Source organism: Phascolarctos cinereus, unplaced genomic scaffold (genome assembly GCF_003287225.1).
Source record: "Phascolarctos cinereus isolate Bilbo 61053 unplaced genomic scaffold, phaCin_HiC Scaffold_726;HRSCAF=1367, whole genome shotgun sequence".
NCBI classification, from domain to species: Eukaryota; Metazoa; Chordata; class Mammalia; order Diprotodontia; family Phascolarctidae; genus Phascolarctos; species Phascolarctos cinereus.
In genome coordinates this window covers 427,964,017-427,987,053 of record NW_027556098.1, presented here as the reverse complement: position 1 = coordinate 427,987,053, position 23,037 = coordinate 427,964,017, and the positions used below count along the sequence as shown (strand labels likewise).

General features: G+C 42.8%; 1 protein-coding gene across 1 annotated transcript; it reads right to left on the bottom strand.

The window, feature by feature from the left end:
* Window positions 1-5,115: 5,115 nt before the first annotated feature.
* Window positions 5,116-22,994, bottom strand: LOC110197858 (uncharacterized). The gene is made up of 6 exons (XM_020971909.2): window positions 22,799-22,994; window positions 22,449-22,557; window positions 20,852-21,080; window positions 13,875-14,001; window positions 12,710-12,805; window positions 5,116-7,586 (listed from the first exon to the last, which is right to left on the bottom strand). The coding sequence occupies exons 3-6, from the start codon at window positions 20,882-20,884 to the stop codon at window positions 6,370-6,372; spliced, it is 1,473 nt and encodes a 490-aa protein (XP_020827568.1). The 5' UTR covers window positions 20,885-21,080; window positions 22,449-22,557; window positions 22,799-22,994; the 3' UTR covers window positions 5,116-6,369.
* Between the last annotated feature and the right edge of the window lie 43 nt (window positions 22,995-23,037).

Genomic DNA, 23,037 nt, shown 5'->3' with positions numbered 1-23,037 from the left:
GAAATGAGCAGAATCAAGAGAATGTTGTATACAGTAAAAGCAATATTGTTCAAAGAATAATTGTGAATGACTAAGCTATTCTGATTATATGAATATTCAAATCAGCTACAAAGGACTTGCAAAGGAAGATCCTACCCACCTCCAGGAAAAGAACTGATATATGGAGGAACATCTTGTAGGGACACACACACACACACACACACACACACACACACACACACACACACACACATCATACTCAGTAAACTGACAAAAATTGACAAAAACTGGCAACAGTTAATGTTGGAAGGGTTGTGGACAGATGGGAACATTAACACAACCTTGGTGGAATAGGAAAAGGTTATGATGATCTGAGTTCAAACTCAGCCTCGGACACTTACTACTTATGTGACCCTGAAAAGTCATTTAACTTCTGTTTATCTCAGTTTCCTGAACTGTGAAATAAAGATAATAAGAATATCTACCTCTTAGGGTAGTGAAGATGGTTGAAAGTGGATTTTTTGGATATTATGTCACTCCATTTCGTCTGTTGTAGGGATAAAAATTATCCAACCTACAATAAGAGAAACTGAGATAGCGCTCTGAGCCAATGGCACTTTATTAAAGGGTCTATGGTCTCCTCTAATGAAGTGGACCTCAAATCTTCCTCACAATCTGAGATGTCTCCTCCTTCCAGGGCTCTATTTTTATAGGATTTGATACGTAAACATTCAAAAACAGAATAATTTCATTGGTTGACATGATGCATAGGCTAAAATAAGCAAAACAATATATCAAAAGAGTCACAAGTTGGGCAAAGCAGGAAATATCTCCACTGACTGGGTGGTCACAAGATGGGCACCTGATCATGTTGGATGAGAGAGAATGGTCTGGTGGTACAAAAATAATTTTGGGGGATTTTCCATGTAGTTGAGTCACCTCTGCCATACTAGGCTTGATTGCCTCAAGGAATAACAAAGGTGGAGGGCCTCCACCCAGCTTCCCATGATTACGCAAGTGATCACAGCTCTGGGGCCAGAATGTATAATCGTATCAAATTGATACTGATTGGAACAGAACAGGGGTCTTCAATAAATCAATTTCCTCACTGTATTATAAAACTTTGCTTTTGAGCCTGATCTCTTAATCAAATCTATGGTCTTTTCAGCAGCAATGCATGGTTGTGTGATCTGGATTATAAGGAAAGCTGAGTACTATAGAATTGACACTTTCAAATTGTGGTGCTAGAAAAGCCTTTTGAGAGTCCCTTGGATAGCAAGGAGATCAAATCAATCAATACTTAAAATTAATCCATACTATTCACTGGAAGGTGAACTACTGAAGCTGAAGCTGAAACACTTTGGCCACATGACAAGGTAAGATTCATTTGAAAAGCCCCTGATATTGGGGAAAATTGAAAGCAAAAGGAAAAGGAGACAGTAGAGGATAAGGTGGATAGATAGTGTCATGGAAGCAAAGAACATGAGCTTGGACAGACTTTGGGAGATAGTGGAGAATAGAAGGTCCTGGTGTGCTGTGGTCCACTGCACAAGGAATATCTCTATTCAGTATATTCCTTTAGCCCAGAGGTTCCCAAATGTATTTAGCCTATCATCCCCTTTTTAAAAAAATTACTCAGCACCTCCCTGGAAATCTATTTTCTCTAACCCTTTAATAAAAAGTTTTTTTAGAACTTTCTGTCATTTCAAAAAATATAAAATATATTTTTTAAAATGATGCATTTTAAATTTAATAATTCATTGTAAATTTGTGGGCTTTTTCTTGCATTGAAATTTTGATGACACAATATTGTCATGTAGCCATATAGTATCATAACTGTACACAAGTCATTACATGCACATATTCCTTCAGATGCATGCTGGATTTCCCAACAATATGCAAGTCACATAGTCCAACTGCAATCTACTGAAACTCTACCATACATTATCCAAGAGAACCAAATTTGGGTCTGAGACTTGCACATTGCACCTCCTCTTGCATCACACCACTTTGGAAGCAGTGATAGTGTGCAAGTCCCCAGACTGAGCTATGAAAACAGCAGGACATGAAGTCTCTGACATCTTGACACCACCTTCCTTACTGAAATGACAAATTCAGTCATTAGTTACTTTACAATGCTACACACTTCTGCAGACTAGGAAAAAGATTTCCTTTCTTCTTATATGTCTCTTGTCTCCCTACTCAACTTGGCCAGACTTAGAAAAACAGAGGGAGGAGGCGGAGTTGGCACAGTGAAAGCAGTAACTTGCTTGAGCTCTCCTCCAAACCCCTCCAAATACTCATAAAAAATGGCTCTAAACAAATTATGAAGCAGCAGAACCCACAAAAAGACAGAGTGAAACAAATTTCCAGCCCAAGACAACCTGGATGATTGATCAGAAAGGTGTAAATGTGCCTGGCTGGGAGCGCAGTGCAGTGCAGCGTGGGTGCACAGGCCGCAGCAAACCTGGAGCAGGCCTCAGAGGACTGAATCTCAGGCAGCTGTGGAGGTTTCCAGACTCCTCAATCCACCAATGCCAAAGACAAATAGAAGGTCAGTGGGAAAAGTCTGTTTCTGTCGGTGCCTGAGAAAGGAAGGTGGGGTTTCAGCTCCATTCCCCAAGAGCGTGGCCCTGTGGGGGGGCAGCTGCTTCCCGAGCTTCTGGCCTACAGACTGAGGGGGAATCCAGTGGCTGATCAGAGAGGGATTGCAGGGATCTCTTTGCCAGTGCTCAGGCAGGAATCTCTTGCTTTGCCCATGTTTGGATCTGGGCCACAGTTCTGGGCAGCGGTGCTGGGGTGAGGAGGAGCACTGGCTTCGTGGAGCTTGTAGTGGTTGTGAGAGAGCCCCTCTCACAGTTACAGGACAGAAAGGAGTACTTGTAGTGCAGGCCAGGAAAGGAGTAAACACCTTGCCCCTTATCATACCACCTTGGAAGAACTGAAAATTTACAGGTCCCTACAAGTATCTCTGAAAACAGCTGTACAAACCCCCGAAGCTTGGGACAGTACATTCTCCACATTGGAAGCAGATTCGTACCTTAACAAAGAGTTTAAAACTCAAGTAATTGGCCGGGATCATGAGCAAGCAGGCAAAAAGAGTCAGACTATATTATCTTACTTTGGTGAAAAAGAAGACCAAAATATACAACCAGAAGAAGACAACAAAGTCAAAGCCCCTACATCCAAAGCCTCCAAGAAAAATATGAATTGGTCCCAGGCCATGGAAGAGCTCAAAAACGATTTTGAGAAGCAAGTTAGAGAAGTAGAGGAAAAACTGAGAGTGATGCTAAAGGAGACCCAAAAAAATACTGAAGAAAATAACACCTTAAAAAATAGCCTAACCCAAATGGCAAAAGAGGTCCAAAAAGCCAATGAGGAGAAAAATGCCCTAAAAAGCAAAATTGGCCAGATGGAAAAGGAAGTCCAAAAGCTTACTGAAGAAAATACTTCCTTAAAAATTAGAATAGAGCAATTGGAAGATAGTGACTTTATGAGAAATCACGACACAGTAGAACAAATCCAAAAGAATGAAAAATTAGAAAACAATGTGAAATATCTCATTGGAAAAACAACTGACCTGGAAAATAGATCCAGGAGAGAGAATTTAAAAATTATTGGACTATCTGAAAGCCATGATCAAAAAAAGAGCCTAGACATCATCTTTCAAGAAATTATCAAGGAAAACTGCCCTGATATAGTAGAACCAGAGGGCAAAATAGAAATTGAAAGAATCCACAGATCTCCTCCTGAAAGAGATCCCCAAAGGAAAACTCCTAGGAATATTGTAGCCAAATTCCAGAGTTCCCAGGTCAAGGAGAAAATATTACAAGCTGCCAGAAGGAAACAGTTCAAGTACTGTGGAAACACAATCAGGATAACACAAGATTTAGCAGCTTCTACATTAAAGGACCGCAGGGCATGGAATATAATATTCCGGAGGGCAAAGGAGATAGGATTACAACCAAGAATCACCTACCCAGCAAAACTGAGTATAATCCTTCAGGGGAAAAAATGGTCATTCAGTGAAATAGAGGACTTTCAAGCATTCTTGATGAAAAGACCAGAGCTGAATAGAAAATTTGACTTTCAAATACAGGACTCAAGTGGAACATGAAGAGGTAAACAGGAAAGAGAAATCATAAGAGACTTATTAAGATTGAACTGTTTACATTCCTGCATGGAAAGATGATATTTATAACTCATGAGACCTTTGTCAGTATCAGGGTAGTTGGAGGAAAAAAATTATATGTATGTATATGTAGATAGATAGATAGAGGGCACAGGGTGAGCTGAAGATTAAGGGGTCATATCTGGAGAATAAAATTAAGGGATGAGAGAGGATTATACTCGGAGAAGAAGAAAGGGAGAGGTAGAATGGGGTAAATTATCTCACAAAAAAAAACAGAAAAGTCTCTTACAGTGGAAGGGGAAACAGGGGAAGGTGAGAGGGAATGAGTGAATCTTATTCTCATAGGATTTGGCTTAAGGAGGGAATAACATACACATTCAATTGGGTATGGAAATCTGTCTTACCCTACAGGAAAATAGGGGGGAAAGGGGACAAGAGAGCAGGGGGATGATAGAGAGGAGGGCAGATTGGGAAAGGGGTTAATCAGAAGTAAATACTTCTGAGGAGAGACAGGGTCAAAAGAAAGAATAGAATAAATGGGAGGGCAGGATAGGATTAAGGGAAATAGAGTTAGTTTTTCACAACATGTCTACTATGGACGTGTTTTGCATAACTGCGCATGTACAACTTATATTGAGTTGCTTGCCTTTTCAAGGAGGGTGGGTGGGGAGGGAGGAAGAGAGAAAATTTGAAACCTACAGTTTTAAAAACATATTTTTAAAAAATGTTTTCACATGCTACTGGGAAATAAATATAGGAAATGGGGTACAGAAGTCAATCCTGCCCTGCAGGAAAATAGAAGGGGAAGGGGATAAGAGAAGGGGAGAGATAGAAGAGAGGACAGAGTAGGGGAAGGGATATTCAGAATGCATGACATCTTGGGGGGGGAGGGGGAGATGGAGTGAAAATTTGGAACTCAAAAACTTGTGGAAGGGAATGTTGAAAACTAAAAATAAATAAATTTATATTAAAAAAAAGAAAAAAAAACAAAGGGAGAGACTACATCTTTTTGAGCATTTTGAAAGTTCCGCAGAAAAGTTTCATTCTCTTTACATCCCTTTCCCTTTGGTTCATTAGGCCAAAGGAAAAGGTAAGCTTGGATTTATCAAGACACAAAACCATTTCCTCTAGAGGATTCCATAAAGGCCCCTTTGACTGTCCAGAACCTCTGAGTGCATGTAACAAGCAGCCCAGATGACTCTTACATGGAATTTAGCTCCTTTAGATTCCCCTTCCAGGCTGGCAGAGCAGGAGCAACCATGGGAAGCTTTTTAGATTGAAACTGCAGGGCCTCTTACTGCTTAGTAGTGGTTGCTTTGGTGCACGATGTTCTGCTCTGCCTCAAGTCCATTAGTGGAATCCCTTGCCACCATGATTGTTGGGTCACAAAAATAAGGAGGCAGAAATTATCTCAAGTCAATGAGAAATTTCTTGATCATCATGTGCAGTAGCCTGAATGTAGGCTGAATATATACATGTAGGTGGCCTACAGGAAACCACAAAATTCCCCTAAATTGCCCCAATTTTTATATCTTTGATCAAACAACTCCGATTCCTTCCCTTCACCAAACATTATTTCCCAGTTGACATAATGTTGATAAAAGCCTTGTTCTTTATTCTGAAGACATTCTGTTTTTGAGGTCATCCAGATGTCTCCTTTCCTGCAATCTTGCAGTTTATGAACAACTGTATTGCCTTCTTTTGCTGTTTTTCAACCTGATGGGTCAGAACAAATTATTTTCCTCATTTCACCATTCTGTTACAATCATATATAACACATAACCCTTCACCAGTGACCTCCATCTTCCAGACAAAGATATGTCACCATGGAGCATATCCATAAGGTTTCTTTCCAGTATGAATCCTCTGATAAAAAGTAAGAGATGATCTCTGGCTGAAAGTCTTCGCACATTGAGTCCATAGATGGCTTATACCCAGAGTGAATTTTCTGCTGTCTAAGAAGCTCTGTAATCCATTTCAATGCCTCTCCTCATTCATGTCAGTGATAAGATTCCTATCTCCTGTGAATTTTCTGATGGGAAATATGGACTGACTTTCACCTGAAGGCTTTACCATATTGCTTATATTCATAAGTTTTCTCTCCAGTGTGTATTTTCTGACATTTAGCAATATACTTCGTAGAACTGAAAGTTTTTCTGCATTAATTACATTCATAAGGTATCTCTCCAGTTTGGATTCTCTGATGTACACCAAGTTTCTTGTCATAGAGTTTTTCATTTTTTTTACATTGATTACATTCATAAGGAGTGCTGGTGTCTCTGATGTATGGTAAGACTGGTCTTCTGTGGAAAAGCCTTTCCACACTGATTACATTCATGAGGTTTCTCTCCACTGTGGATTCTCTGATGAACAGTCAGACTGGTCTTCTGTGGAAAAGCCTTGCCACATTGCTTACATTCATACGGTTTTTCTCCAGTATGGATTCTTTGATGTAGAGCAATATACGTCCTTGAACTGAAACTTTTTCCACACTGATTGCATTCATAAGGTTTCTCTCCAGTGTGGGTTCTCTGATGTTGAGCAATATACTTCTTAGAAATGAATGTTCTTCCACATTGATTACATTCATAAGGTTTCTCTCCAGTGTGGATTCTCTGATGTACAGTAAGACTGGTCTTTTGGGTAAAAACCTTTCCACACCGATTACATTCATAAGGTTTCTTTCCAGTGTGGATGCTTTGATGTTCAGCAATGCTCTTTCTACATTTGAAAGTTTTTCCACATTGATTACATTCATATGTTTTCCTCTGATGTACAATAAGACTGGACCTCCATGGAAAAGCCTTTCCACATTGTTTACATTCATAAGGCTTCTCTCCAGTGTGGATGCTCTGATGTTCAGCAAAACTCTTTCTACATTTGAAAGACTTTCCACATTGATTACATTCATAAGTTTCCCTCTGATGTACAATAAGATTGGACCTCCATGGAAAAGCTTTTCTACATTGATTACATTCATAAGGTTTCTCTCCAGTGTGGATTCTCTGATGTCTAATAAGATAGGTCTTCTGTGTAAAAGCCTTTCCACATTGATTACATTCATAAGGTTTCTCTCCAGTGTGGATTCTTTGATGTAGAGCAATATACATCCTAGAACTGAAAGTTTTTCCACACTGATTACATTCATAAGGTTTCTCTCCAGTGTGAATCATCTGATGTTTAATAAGCAATGAGTACTCCCTAAAAGCTTTGTCACACTTACGACACCTGTGTGGTTTCCCTCCAGTTTTAATTTTTTGATGGTAAATAAGAGATAACTCTTGACTGAAAGTTTTACCATGATGATGACATTCATAAGGTTTCTCTCCTGTGTGGATTCTGTGAAGTACAGCACAAATTTGTTTCCCAGTGAAGTCAGAGGGATCCTCACTTAGGAATCTTTGCTTTTGAGTTTCTTCTACAGAAAGGCTTAGCTCTGCAGTAGTCTCTTTCATTTCAAGTCTGATCTCTCTTTCTGAAAGACACAAACAATAAAACATATATACACAGACACATTCACACCTATATAATTATATCCCCTTCCCTCCATTGGCAAAGGTAAACTGATTTACCTTCCATTTCCCCAGGCAAAGAGAAAAGTCTTCAATCTTATAGATAATTTTTTTTTTTTGTGGGTAGGCAATGAGGTTAAGTGACTTGCCCAGGGTCACACAGCTAGTGAGTGTTTTGCATCTGAGGCCAGATTTGAACTCAGATCCTCCTGACTTCAGGGTCAGTGCTCTATCCACTGTACCACCTAGCTTCCCCAAGTCTTCAATCTTAAATGGGCAGGTTCAGTTATTTGAAAATGCAATTAGCTCACATCCAAAGGATGATTTAATTTACAAAGAACTTCCTACACAATCACACTGGATCCTCATGACAAATGTGTGATACAGGCAGGCCTGGCATTCCCATTACATTCACTCAGACCACGAGCTCAGAATAGCTGAATGACTGGACCGAAATCTCGTCAGCTGAGACTGGAACTCAAACTTTGTGACTGGGCATGCTACTAGACAGATTGTCTCCACTTTCAATCTTTTGTTTTCACTGTCACTTTCATGGTCTGCATTATCAGTCCTTTCTTGATAGATATTATGCTATTTTGTGCAACAGATCAGACATTATTGCATGATCTATCATCTCTGTAAGCATGATATAATTTCTCTGGTGATTGCTTTCCATCTTATTTTTCGGTTGCAGTATCTGAGATCACATGAAGAATGCTAGCACTGTTTTTTGCACTTACCTGAGGCATAAGAGAGGTTGCTCTGGCCCACTACTTTTTTGGCATAGTCATTACTTGTTTCTCTTTAAAAAATTATCTTTAAATGCCTCTGTTCCTCATAATAAGCACAATTTTTAAAAAATGTATAACATTTCCCATTTCTGAAAATAGGAATCTGGATCCATCCTCCTTTTGTCAAGAAGTGAACAGCCTGCTTCACTTTTAGTCCTCTCATAGCCCTTCCCATTTAGTGGTTCACAGACCTCTTAGAGGTTTAAGACAATGGTCTAAAGTATTTGAGCTAAAAATCCAGTGTCGTCATAAGCAGGAAGTAACGGCCCGATTTAGTTACAGAAATCTTTTTCCTCTGGGACAACAAACACGTGCATGATTCCACCATAAGTTTTCTTTCCGCAGTGATTCCAAAGTATCATGATCAGTCATACAATGTTTTGGGGATCGTGCAGTAATAACATTTAACTCTTGACTGCTTCTGATGTTTCTCAACTTGAAGTCAAATTGTTTCCAAACTTCCAGGAAGGTTGGACATTCATGTGCAAATGGTCACAGGCATGCACAGACCTTCACTGGCTGTCTGTCACTGCACCAGAGTAATCCTCTTATTTGTGGGTTACCTTGTTATGACATCTCATTAAAGCTATAATCCCCAGATCAAGGTGTCCCTTGGGTTTGCATTCTTGCAGCAGAGATGGCAGTCTCTCTGAGAACTGTGGTCACTAGACATGCACAGTAAAGGTCATTATAAAACCATCATGGACCACCACAACTGTTCTACAAAAAAAAAAAAAAGACCTTAAATTGCCCCTGAGGTTATTTTCTAATTTGAACTTATCCTCTGCTTACGTCTAAAAATCAGAATATAGCTGGTGGTACAGTGGATAGAACACCGGTCCTTGAGTCAGGAAGACCTGAGTTCCAATCTCATTCCAGAATCTTGCTTCATGCTGTGACCCTGGGCAAGTCCCAAGACCTCTGTTTGCTTCAGTTTCATCATCTGTAAAATAGGCATAATAATAGCACCTAGCTCCTAGAGTATCAGTATCTAATGAGATCATATTTATAAAGTATGTGACACATACTAGGTGCTATGTAAATGCTAACTATTATTCTTATCATCATTATTTTGATTTTGACTATTTCCTACCCAATTCTGCTCTCCTTCTTATTCTCACTCTGCATATTCCCATATTTCCTTGTTGAACTAAATGTATTTCCATTCCAAAACACTCTCTTTTCCATAGATTAGCTAAGAGTGATGTTCACAATCTATTGCTTTTTCTCAAACTATCTCCATTTTTGTCTACATGATTGGGAGCTCCATGACAGCAAGGAATGACTTTTGTCTTACTTTATATGCTTGGGGCCTAGCACAGCAGTTAGAACATAGAGAATGCTTAATCCATGCTTCTTGACTGACTGGGCCCAAGGCTGATACCAGGTCCCAGCCTCTGCCTCAATCCTTGCATTCTGATCTCTCTCCTAGTTGCCAAATGCATCTTTGGGCCTCAGCCCTGTTTCTGTCTCTTTCTTGCACCCAATCACCTCCAAATAGTCACCTAGATCCAATACCGAAGATCACAGAGGCTTCTTTCTGGCTCCTGAAGGGTCTCATGCTATGGGACACCTGGGAGTCTATCTCCCAGCTCCCTAAACTGAGGTGGTAAGTCGCCTACATGAATCTGGTCAATTATTCTCTAAGAATGGGACAGAGATTGAGCAACAGAGATCAGGAAAGGGACTCAAACTGATGATTTATGCAAAGCTTAGCCTTGGATTACTTCTAAGTAAGGCAGCAACCTTCACTCCTTCTCATGTGCTGGTGAATGGAGAGAGACAAAATCATGAAACCAGCTGCCTGGGTCCACCACAAATGTAGGTACATAACCTCAGCTGGGCCCCCACTGTGGCAAGGCCATCCTTTGACATCTCCCTAACTGATTTCCCAGGCCACTCACCACCACAGCTCTTCCAAATCTTTTCATTCATCTCCAACCTTCTCTTATATCTTGCTTCCACCCCTCCCTCACCTTCTATCATGAGAATCTTGCCTCTTATTTCACTGAAAAAAACTGGGTATTTATCTGATCCTCTTAATCTCACATAAATCAGATGCCTTCATTTCCTTCTTGGCCCCAGTAGCAGATGAAACGGTCATCCTTCTGCTCGCTAAAGCAAACTCCTTTATCTGCACAAACAATCCCATTTCATCCCTCATCTATCTTGGTATATTCTTCCTCTAGTATCTCCATATTTTCACTAATTTTCAATTTCTCCCATACTAATGACTCCTTTCCAATTATCACAAAGCCCTTCATTTGATCCATGCAGCCCCATGAGATATTATCTAATATCTTTTCTCTATTTCATGGCTAAACAGCTAGAGATGGCCATTTACAACTGGTGTCTCGAACCCCTTTCACTTGCTTTCTTTGAAATTCTCTGCAGTCTAGCTAGCTCCCAACTTCACTTTCTTTTTTCCTCCAATTTCATTTTCAGCTGAAATTTCTATCTGTGAAGTTACAATAATCTCAAAACTGCTAAATTTGATAGCCATTTCTTAATCCTCATCCTTCTTGACACCATCAATCACCCTTTTCTTGATATTCTCCTCTCTAGTGACACTACTGTCCCCTGGTTTTCCCTCTACCTTATCCAAAATTAAACTCATTCTCCTTTCCCCAACCCTCATTTTTTCTTACCTGCCTAATGCTATCTAAAGCATCCTCCCAATAGTTCAGGCTCACAAAGGAAGTGTCATTGTGGGGTCCTGATTGGAGAAAAGCCATAAAATATAGTAATAAGTGAAAAGTCATAAAACTTAAAATCTGTGAAAGGTGGAAGCCCGGACATAGTAACCTGGTAAAAATCATAATTTAGATGCCAAATCATAGCTTAGGCAATGAGTCATAACTTAGATATTATGACCCATGAAAGCCAAGAATACTATGACCCATATGTGACCGTTACATGATCAATACACTAACCTATGTTTGGGCATAACATTGGCTTAATGCCCAAACTCATTACTAAGCAGAAAACAAAAAACATCCACCAATCAGTAGTGAAGCACCCTATGGCTCCTTCTCCCCTTGTCTGATTTCTATGATTACACAGGGATTTTTGTGGGTCTTTGCAGGGCTCCACTGATCTCTCTGGCTGCCTCCCCAGATTGAAGATTGTCCCTCCTTTGTAAGTATTCATAATGATTGATTAAACTGCTATCTAGAATCAGTCTGCAGCTCTGTGGCCTCTTTTTTTGGTATCAAGACACCCCACAGTTATGGGGGTGGTATAGGGTTCCCCAGTCAGGGGATTAGCACCTTACAGTCATGCATCCTCATTGGCTCTTGCATATCCACCCTCCCTACCCCCATGTTCAGTCTGCTCCAAAGTCCCACGATTCCACCTGTGTGACATCTCTGCCAACACCACCACTGTCTTGGTTCAGGCCCCAGTCGCCTCATAGCTGAGGTATTTCAAGAGCCTGCTGGCTGGTTCAGCTACCTCATCTCCTTCCAGTCCAGTCTATCCTTCAGCCAGTCATCAAGCTCATCTTCCTAAAGGTCTCACCTGACCATGGCACCACCCACTCAACAACCTTCTCTGACTCCCCAGTGAAAGGATCCAATATAAAATCCTCCCTGGGGCTGCTAGAGCACTTCGTCACCTCCCCCCTCCTACTCTTCCAGTCTTCTTTCACCTGATTTCCCCTGATATATGCTAAGGGCACCCATTCTGTTCTGTGAACAGGACACTCCACGTCCTGACTCCATAGACTGTCCTCAACAATCTTGTGCCTAGAATGCTCACCTTGGCTACCCTGAAGCCCCAGCTGGAGCCCCCCTTCCACAATAAGCCTTTCCAGTCCTCCTTCACTGTAGTTCCTACCTTCTCAATGAGCTCCAATTTGTCCTGTCCATAACAGGGTTCTACATTGTTGGTACGTCTGCCCCATTAGACTGTGAGCTCCAAATGGTTATGAACTTGAAGAAAGTCTAAGAAAGGGCCCACATTACGTAGCTTGATCTTTTTTTTTTTTTGCACTTTCAGGAGATTCCACGCCCCCAAATTCCAAACAATGACTTCTTAAAGGATCACAGATTGATCAATTAACCCTAACCCTGGAAGGGAGCTGAAAGGCTGTAGAATCCAAACCCCTCATTTTACAGATGGAGAAATTGAGGCTCAGTGGTTCAGTGACTTGCCCAGGAATCCACTGCTAAATAGTGTCTGAAAATGAATTCTGAGGCAGGTATCCTTGCCCCACGTCTAACACTTGCTTCACTGCAACACATAGCAGCCTCTTGTAATCACAGCTCTCATAGACCTGCTTTTACCTCACTCACCTGGACAGCAGTTCCTCAGGCCTTCTTGCTCCAACATCCATGCTGCTTCCCTTCGCTCAAAATTAGAGATCACATCTTCTCTGGGAACTGGAAGTCCTGGGCATGGAAATCAGTTAGGAATGAGCATGGAGAAAAACTAGTAATTTAGTTCTTTTTAGGGAAAGGAGTGTGGACACAGAGCTGCTCCATTTGGAGAATCACTCCATTCTGGTCACACATAGGCATCTGTACTGACCCATTAGTACCTGTGATTCAAATAACCTAAAACAGGATGTGTTGTACAACTTGTTCTGAGAAACAGCCAAACCCTCTCTCCCCCATCCTGTTATGCTCCTAACCCTCAAACTGGGTGAAAGGGTAATTGTGCCAGATCAGCCTCAAGCCCCAGCTCCAGCGAACTTGATGAATCATCCTTTGCCCTCTCCCCCTATACTGGGTCCTCTCTCCCTGAATCCTAGATAAACCTTGTGTACTGTTCATTCAGGGAGTGTTCGCATCTCTGGGGGAGAGTCTCCTGCTGCGAACTCAACAAACCCTAGTTCTTCCAAATTCTGTTTCTCAGCCAGTCTGTTATTCCTGGCATCCACAGGGGCATGCCAGCAAGGATGCCAGGGTGGTTGCCAGGACTCTTCAAGGATAGTTTCCACAGGATTTATTTTTGGAAGCTTTGGGGCGGGGAGAAGATCATGGAACCTCAGGCAGAGGTTAGACCAGGCCCGCACAACCTTGGGGCTGCTTACAGCCCATGGGCTGTTTGCAGCTTGCCAAAGAATTTCCTCTACATACAAAGGATGTTTTCCTCTACATTTTTTGAGGGCTGCCTGAACTCCTTCGGCATGCCTCACACAGCGAGGGCCATAAGTGAGGGCCACAGCTAGTGCAGGCCTGGGTTAGACTAAATAACCTGTGAGATTATCATCTTCATCAGAGATGCTTCCACACTGATTTGATCTTTGATCTGAAGTTGCCTAGAATTGGTAAGAGACAGCTTTAGGAGCAACAAAGAAAACCCTCAGGTTCCTATCACACAATGCAAAGACTTTTTATAGGAAAACCAGACAGAAGACACAGAAAAGCAGCACTTTTTTCTTTCTAATTGCACACTCAGGAATGAAGATATTCCCTTGGATTGCAGACTCAGAGTGGCCAGGGGAAGTGTCCTTACCCAGAGAGAGAAGGTTCCAGGCATTCTCCAGCATGACCTCCTTGTACAACTCCTTCTGAGGATGGTCCATAAGGCCCCACTCTTCCTGGGTGAAGTCCACAGCCACATCCTTGAATGTCACCAACTCCTAAACCATCAAAAGATATAAGATGTAAAGCTGAAAGATATTTCATAATTAAATAATCCAACTCTCATCACTTTACAGGAGGAAATGGAAGCCCAGAGAAAGGATTTGCCCAAAGGTCATGCCCTTTATTAGTTCCAGAGTCAATACCTGAAACCCACAGTCATTAAAAGCCCAATGATGAGTCTGAAAAAAGCTGAGAAATGCTTTACTATAAAATGCATCTCCCCATAGAATTAAAGAGAAAGTATACATTCTATCTGTGAGCTAGGTAGATCTGTGAAGGAGAAAAGGAGAGGGTGATGTGAAATTCCTTTCTTATCAGAACTGATATAAGTGTTAAGTTCTAAAGAAAATTCTGTGAAGAGTTTGTGAGAAGCTGGCAAGGACAATGCACTCCAGGGGAAAAAGTTATATGCGATCACTTAAAATGGAACAAAGTTAAAGATCTATTTTGTTCCTGAAAATCTGGAATAAGGTCTAATCTGGATGAAAACATGAAGCGGATTCTAAAGAGATATTCATAAGAATCTAGACTACACTGAGTGGTACGAAATGGTCTCTAGCCAAGTGAAGAAGAATTATCTGTTGTTACAATGACAGCTTGAGATCACTTTGGGGAGGACATGTCATGGACAAAACAGCTTCAGCCTTTTTATGGTTGCTTTCATTTGTCTATGGTATATATTCCGTAATTAAAATATTTCATTACATAGCAATAAGAGTAAGTATGATGAAGGAAGGCGGGTTCTTTCATTAATAAAAAAGCCATGTTTAATTACCTTGGGTTTTTTTGCTCTAATTCATGAGGAAAAAGTTGCCAAACATACACTAGAACTGTAGAAACTTGGGAGAAGAATCAAGAGAATGAGTTAATAGGATGACTGATGGTCCATGTCCAGGAGAAATTGGCCAGATATGAGAATACTGTGACACTTGGAAGAAGTCTTCTATATTTCCAGCCAGCTATACGCACAACATATGTTTGGCCAACGTGCTGGGAATCTGATGGACTTCCATTTCATTTTCTTCCATTTTCAACATAAGGATGTGATTCACTTTATCAGAGATTCAGATATTTGGGAACCATTCTCCATCCTGTGCATAAAATTGCCATTTCATTTTTCATTATTATGATATCTTCTTTGGGACATCTGATTTAGGGTCTATTTGTAATCTATTGCACTTTTTGCTTCCTCTAGTCTATTATTCTACTTCTGAATAATTGAGGGATTTATTGCTCATTTATACTTCTTGAAATTCCCAAGAATTTCTAAAGCTTCCTTTCCTCTAGGCTCTCTGGAGTCACTCTTCTTCACCACACAGTTATTCATAGTGTGGGTTCTCACTAAAGAAAGGCAGTCCTTTCACTGAAGGATATCTGCTCTCTCATTGATTCCCTGAACATCTGAACACAGAAAATGAAATTCCAATGGAAAGAATTCACAAATCACCTCCAGAAAAAAACTCAAGGCTGCAAACTCCAAGACAGATAGTGGTTTAATTTAAATTTGACTCAGAAAAAAAACTTCCTACAAGCCATCAGGAGAAAGACTTTTAAATAGAATGGAAAGAACATTCTAATAATGCAAGACTGTTACAAACCCATTAGAAATGAGGAGGGAATGGAAGAATATGTTCCAGAGAGGAGTGAGCTCAGGATGCAGCCCAGGGTGACCTATCCTGTGGGAAGACTGCATCAACCCTCTATCATTTATTTCTTGACCCTATTTACAATTAACTGCTTTTGTCTTTTATCTGCCTAAGTCATGGTTCTCTGTCTCTGAACTTGGTTCAGAATTCTGTTGGTCTGGAATGGGTTAAGTGTGAAAATCCAGCCCTCTTGCTAATCACTATTCTACTCTTGCCCCAAGCAATTATCTCTTCTTGGGGGATGCACGTGAACACAATGAAGATGAATTTAGTATCTTTACACCACCAAGCCATCCTTCAAGCATGTCTAGTTTGCTGTCTAAAAGTCTGGGCCACGACCTCGTACCTGGACTCAAATGATGATCACTTCTTAGACTCAGGAGAGGAGGAGTCATTGGTGGCCTCTCATTACCAAACTAATCATTTTGTTTCCCATGCCTCACCTCTGTAACCAATCATGCTGCCCCAAACCCTATGATGTCACCTAACCTGTCTGTTTCTTGCTCCACAAAACCTATAAAAAGGGCACTATCCTTTTGCACAGGATCTGTGGCATAAATGGTGGCAATCCACTGGCCCATTTATTGACAGGCAGCCTGACCCTGCTAATAAATGGTATTTTGCATGGAGACTTGCCTCAGTTTACCCTTTTGTTAAATTTCACTCTCCACACCTGCAAATATGAACTTAACAATATGGGACAAAATGTAAACGTTCAATAATAAAGAGCAGTATGAAATATTTTCAGAAAGAAAACCAGAACTGAAGAGATTATTTGCTTCTTGAACACCTCAGACAAGAGAAATGCAGGAGCAGTGAATAAATGCAGACAACAGCAGCAACAGAATAGCAACAGAAAGACCAGGAAGAGACTTCTTTGCAAAAGTCCACAAAGAGATAGGGATGAAGGAGGAAATCTGGTGGAGGTAACAGTGAAGAGGAGGAGAGGGGCTGCCTATCGGTGAATGCTTGCTGTGTGGGACTACCTTCCAGTGTGGGAAGGTCACCTAAAAGGGGGAGAAAACACGGGGGCTAGGAGAGAGTGATGTGCCAAGGTCATGTCAAGGGGTAGAAATTGTCAATTCAATTGTATATACAGGAACCACCTACTATGTGCCAGATACTGTGCCAAGCACTGGGGATACAAGAGGCAAAAGACGGTCCCTGCCCTTGAGGAGCTTACAGTCTAATGGGGAAGACAATATGCAAACAGGAAAAGATAAAGCAAGCTATGGACAGGATAAGTAGGAAGTAATTAAAGGAGGGAAGGCACCAGAATCAAGAGGGGTCAGGGAAGGGTTTTAGTTTTCAGCTGGCACTTGAAGGGGGCTAGGAGTCAGGAGTCTGAACTGGGGAGGAAGAGTGTTCCAGACATGGGGGACAGCCACTGAAAATGCCTGGAGCTGAGAGAGGCCAGGAGGCCAGGGTCAGTGGACCAAAGAATAGGTGTTGGGGAGTAAGGTTTAAGAAGCCTGAAAAGGTAGGAGGGGGCTGAGTTATGAAGGGCTTTGAATGCCAAACACAGCCTTTCGCATAGGCTCCTGGAGGCAACAGGAAGCCCCTGGAGTTTACTGAGTAGGGGAGTGACATGTTCAGAACTGCACTGGAGGAAAATCACTCTAGTGGCTGAATGGAGAATGGCTTGGCATGGGGAGAGCTTCGAAGGAGGCAGATGCATCAGCAGACTATCTTAATAGCTCAGGTGTGAGGTGATAAGGTAGCGGGGTGGCAGTGTTAGAGGAGAGAAGGGGGCGTAGTTGAGAGATGTTGCAAAGGTGAGATTGACAGGCCTTGGCACCATAGTGGATCTGGGGGAAGGGGTGGTAAGAGATAGTGAGGAGTCAGTGATGATCCCTAGGTGAGGGGCATGAGGGATTGGGACAATAGGGCTGCCCTCTGTGGTTCTTCCTGCATTTTCAGAGAGGACCAATGATGTCACAGGGGTGGGGTATTAATGGAACAGATTAAACAAAGGAGATTCAGAAACAATAGAACTCAACAACTCAGGGTTTGATAAAGAGGAAAACAAGCTAAGTTGGGTAAAACTACCAATGTGGGGGCAGCTAGGTAATGCAGTGGATAGAGTACCAGCCCTGAAGTCAGGAGGACCTGAGTTCAAATCTGGCCTCAGACCAAACACTTGACACCTTCTAGCTGTGTGACCCTGGGCAAGTCACTTAACCCCAACTGCCTAAAAAAAAAAAACCAACCAAAACTACCAATGTGGTAAAAAGTGCTGAGAAAACTGGAAAGGTGTCAGGAAGCAAATTAGGCTCAGCTGATCATTTTACACCACACTCTACAATACATTCTATAAGGATACATGACCTTTTACTACGAAAAACATTAGAAGAGAAAAAGATCAAATGGTTCTTATCGCTGGGGGCAGGAGATGTCCTCTTAGCCAAATAAGCTGTTGTGGCTGTTTCAAGCCTGTCTGACTCCAAGGGGTCCTTGATCCAGTTTGGTCTTTTCTTGGCAAAGATACTGGAATAGTCTGGTATTTCCTTCCCTAATGCATTCTACAGATGAAGAACTGAGGCAAAGTGAAGTGACTTGCTTAGGGTCACACAGCTAGTGAGGCCAGGTTTAAATTCATGAAGATTAGTCCTCCTGATTCCAAACCCAGTGCTCTGTCCACTGTGTCCCCTAGCTGCCTCTGTAGCCAAAGAAGAGATAGAGGCAACTAGAAAAATAAAATAGAAAACTTTGATCAGTTGAAACTGAAAAGGTTCTGCACAGACAACATCATGCATCCAGGATAAGAAAGGAAGTGGTTGAACAGGAAAAAACCTGGGTATCAAAATTCTCTGATAAGAGTTTGGTATTCAAGATATGTAAACAATTAATAAACATAAGCCTACTAGCCATTTCCCAATAGATAAAAAGTCAAAGCATATGAACAAGGAATTCTCAAAAAAAGGGCTTCCCAGGATTCACAACCACATGGAAAAAATGCTCCAATAAGAGAAGTGCAAATTGAGAAAACACTGAGGTTTCATCTCACACTCTGTAAATGGGCAAAAATGATAAAAACCAGCAACAGTCCATGTTGGAGGGGTTGTGGGAAGATAGGCACACTAATACAATCTATGTATGCAGAGCTATGAAATGGTACAAGATCACGAAGATCTGAGTTCAAATGCAGCCTCAGACACTTACTAGCCATGTGACCCTGGAAGTTATTTCACCTTGATTTGCGTCAGTTTCCTGAACTGTGAAATAAAGATAATAAGTACACCTATCTCATAGGGTTATAAAGACGGGCAGAAGTGGATTTTGGGGAGAACAGAAGTCACTCCACTTTGTCCGAATTAAAATTCTTTGCCTTTGAGTCCTGTGGATCCTTCAGCATCTGCCTTCCCCTTACAGGAAAAGAAAACTCCCAGGAATTCCAGGACTCCTTTCTCTATCCTCTCAAACCAGGGAAATTCTAGACCCTTAACAGATGCTAGTTAACTAACCAATGGATAAAGAAGATGTTGTCTTCTTTGGTCAGGGACAAAGAGTCCAGCTAAAGGCCTTTGAAGACTTGAAGCTCCTCTTTTTTACAAAAGCATCATTTCTATACCTTTTTTTGCCTAAGGGCCCTACTTGGTCTTACCCAAAACTGCTTGGACTCTGTCTGGGTTTGGTAGCTCAGGAGGAAAGGATATGGTGGTGTAGTGGTGGAGTAAGGAGTAAGGAAGAGCTGAGTTCAAATTCAGCTGTACATAATTACTAGCTGTGGGACTCTGGAACAGTCACTTTTATCCTATGTGCCTAAGTTTCCTCATTTGTAAAATGAGCTGGAGGAGGAAATGGCAAACCAGTCCAGGATTTTTGGCAAAAAAAACTCTAAATTGGGTTAGGAACGGTCAGACATGACTGAACAATAATAAAACTATAGATAGACAGTTAGATAGATAGATAGATGTACAGATATATATACATATGATATGTGCTGAACAGTCCACTGATATAGATTCCCTCCTCATGGTCTATGTTCCCCTTGGAGTAGATACAAAATGGCAGCCTACCTGTCTGGCTGAATCCTGCACTGCCTCATCCAGAATGTCACTAGCCAGGACCTGCACAATTCTTGCAACAAAATCGAGTGAGACAAAATCTATAAGGTGCCTGGAACACAGTAAGTGCGTATAAACAGCTCCAATCCCCTTTCCAGTCTTTTTCCACCTCACTCGTCCTCCTCCTTTTCCTCGATGACCCAGGGGCACTGGCCTTCTGGCTGATCTGTGACCCAGACCCTCCATCCCCTCACTCGCTGCCTTTCCAGGGGCCATCCTTCATGCATGGAATGTTCTCCTTTGCCTGGGCCCCCTTGCTTCCTCCAAGTCTCAGCTGATGTCTCACCTTTTGAAGAAACAAAAAGCTTTTCCATGTCCCTGAAACTGTTAGCCCCTTCCCTCTGAGATTAGCTTCCACCTACCCTGTAGAGAGCTTGTTTGGACACAGCTGCCAACATGTTGTTTCCCCATTAGACTGGGAGTTCCTCGAGGGTAGGCACTGGTTTTTCCTTCCTTTGTATCCAGGGAAGTTTTGAACAGTGCCTGGCACAGAATAGGTTTTTCTAAATGCTTGTTGGCTCTACCTAAGAACTGGTAAAAGGGAGGGATTCAGAAAGACCTGGGAAGGCTTGTGTGAGCAGAGGCGGGAGGACATGAGCAACACCAGGAGCACAGTTTCTGCTCAGATGACCACACTGCAAAGGACAAGAGCTGGGAAAGCCTTCAGGATCTGCTCCAGGTCTGTCTAGACAAGACTCAGGGTGAACAGGTCCCTGGACCTTCAGTTGCTACAAGGGAGAGCTTGGTCACCAGAAACAAAGAGAAGGGAGAGGAGCTGTGTGTAATGGGGCTAGGCAGGCTAAAAGACAGTGAAGACAGGACTTCAGTGAAGTGGTTGTCCTTGTGAGTCAGGTCAAACAGGGGAGAGCAGCAATTTGGGGTCGGAGGGGGGGCGGAGGCTCAGTCAGAGGTTGGAGGTGGAGGCAGAGTGAGATGCCAAAGTGTCAATGAATCAGTTTAAAACACAGAAGCAGAGAGCAGGGCAGTGTGGTTAATACCATATCTAATTTCATGCCTAATTTTGTAAAGAAGCAATCTCTAAGATATTTTCAGCTTCATAGACCATCTCCTATGTCTATGGAAATGACCTCTATTGCTGAGGTTGGTTAAGTCTCTGGACAGATCGCACTCACCTGGGGTGGGGGGCTGTGGCTCCCAGGGGCCATTCCCTCAGGCACCAGGCTCCGTGCTTGGGCCAGGCCTTGGTCCCCTCTGAGCAGGGGAGGGAGAAGGATCCCAGAGGGGGAGAGGTCTTTCTCTTCTCTTCAGGTGCAGGAGGCTGGCCTACAGGGATTTGCAAGGAATGAAGCCCCAGAGGAGTTACAAAGGCCAAGGCCCTGCTCTCAAGGGAGAGACTCTCACCTACAGAGGGGAAGGAGAATGTAGTTAGGGTCCAGGTTGGGAAAAAAAGATGGTTCTGAAGGGACACTTGGGTGCCTTTATCTAGGACCTTAATTCAAGACCATATTTCTCACTGGCCTTAGAAACACTATCCCTGGCAGTTTCCCTCCAGCCCAAGGACACTCTCTCTGGCAGTGACTCATGAGTGGGCCCAGTGAGGCAAATGATCTCTCCCTGTTACAAGAACAAGCTGACCACTGTAGAATTTCCCTTGTATGAACAGGACTATCTCATACCAGCAGAACTATCAGGTACTGATGCCCACAGTTACCATATACAATCCAGAGGTCAAGCTATAGAAGTCAACTCCCGAAGCTATCTTGCTTCAGACATAACAGACCAAAAACACACCCCTTAGGAAACTCCCCTCCCTGAGATTTCCAGCAGAGAATGACACCTGTGCCCAAGGTTGTATGCAATCACCTAATCAGCATACTTGGCACATAATGCATTGCTTTTCCTATATAAGCTTTAGCATCATTCCTGTTAGGCTGCAGGTTCCTTGACAATCCTTGCCTGCTGTATAGCATAACTTAATCTTTGCCACCTTGACTTAAAGAATGCTTGAGCCAGTGAATTCATTCCAGATGGACAGTATCCTGTACTCTGTTCTTTGAGGGGTCTCTGAACCTCTCAGACTGCAATAGTTTCACTTTCTTACTCCTTCTTTTCTGCCCCCCTTCACTTTCCCATCCTCCCAGGAGGCAGAAAGGGCTTTAGAATCCCAGGTGGGATGAGATCATTCAGAGCTTCAATGACCTGAGTCAGAGCTCTCCCTCTGAATGGTCCTCTGTCCTCCCTGCATCCCCTCTCCCCAGCTCATACACACAGAATCTGGATCACAGACTGACTGCTTGATCTTGGAAGGAGTGTAGCTAGGAAAGGCTGGGGAGGGAGAGGGCTCTGGGATTGACCAGGCAAAGCCTGGGGCTCAGAGACATAATCGTGTCTGGGATGCTGCTGCCTGGCAGGGGCCTGGTGGCTTTGAAAGGAGTGGAGGCAGGGGAGTAGGGGCTTTGGTGCCTGGGTCCAAGGTGGGTGCTAGGGGCAGGCAGGCAGGCAGGCAGGCAGGACTCCTGGATCTTTATAGAGTGTGTTAAAATTGTATCTTGTCCCGATCCCCGGTTACCCTTTCCGCACCCAGTCAGGTTGGTTTATCAGGAAATAAGACAGCGAAGGGGAACCTGACAGTCATGTCCAAACCGTTCAAAGATCAAAGGAGCGTGACTTATACAGTATATCATGAATTAATCACAATTCACATCCTAACAACATGTGCCGTGCAGGGAAAGGGGATGCTTGTCTGGGTTTTCAGAGCCCCATGCAGACCTGGCCGGGTCCGGAGCAGCAGGACATGCAGAGGGGCTCATCACTTTGGGATGTCCATTAACTAGCTCCAAGGTGGCACAGAAAGGTGCTGGTCTCTTCCCGCCAAAATCTAAAAAAATGAGACATCAAATTCCACCTCCCCCCCCACCTCCCCGGAATCTAAGCTCCCCGGTGCTTTGGAGAGGGGGAGAAAGCTCTCTGCCCTTGCTCCTCCTCCACGCCACCCTTCCCCCCATCTCATCCCTCTATGAGCCCCGTCCTCTCTACCCTTCCCCACTTTTCTAACACTAACTCTGGGCCTTATTAAAATGTTATTGTTGCCCCCTTTCCACATTTCATAAATTAAATACCCATTCACTTAGCGTTGTGAGCAGGAGGCTCCAGGGGCTTTGGCGGCTAATGGGCCAAGCAGGTCAAATCTTGGGAATTGTATCGAAAGGTGTAGAAGGTGCAGATGTTGTGTTCCTATTTCCCAGAAGCCTCTGCACTGCCTGGTAATTGGGGGCTGGCCTCAGCAGGCCACCACTGGGGGTTGACCCTCCCACCTCTCTTCCTGGTCCTCTGCCTGAGCCCTGCCCCAGCCCCGCCC

What these genes read in the sequence shown, in the direction of transcription:
- LOC110197858 (XM_020971909.2), bottom strand. Translation starts at nt 20,884, where the DNA reads ATGGCCCCTGGGAGCCACAGCCCCCCACCCCAG. An exon ending in CTGGAACCTTCTCTCTCTGG is followed by an intron (nt 12,806 to 13,874) that starts GTAAGGACACTT and finishes TTCCATGCCCAG; the next exon opens with GACTTCCAGTTCCCAGAGAA. An exon ending in CCTGAGGAACTGCTGTCCAG is followed by an intron (nt 7,587 to 12,709) that starts GTGAGTGAGGTA and finishes TGTGTCTTTCAG; the next exon opens with AAAGAGAGATCAGACTTGAA.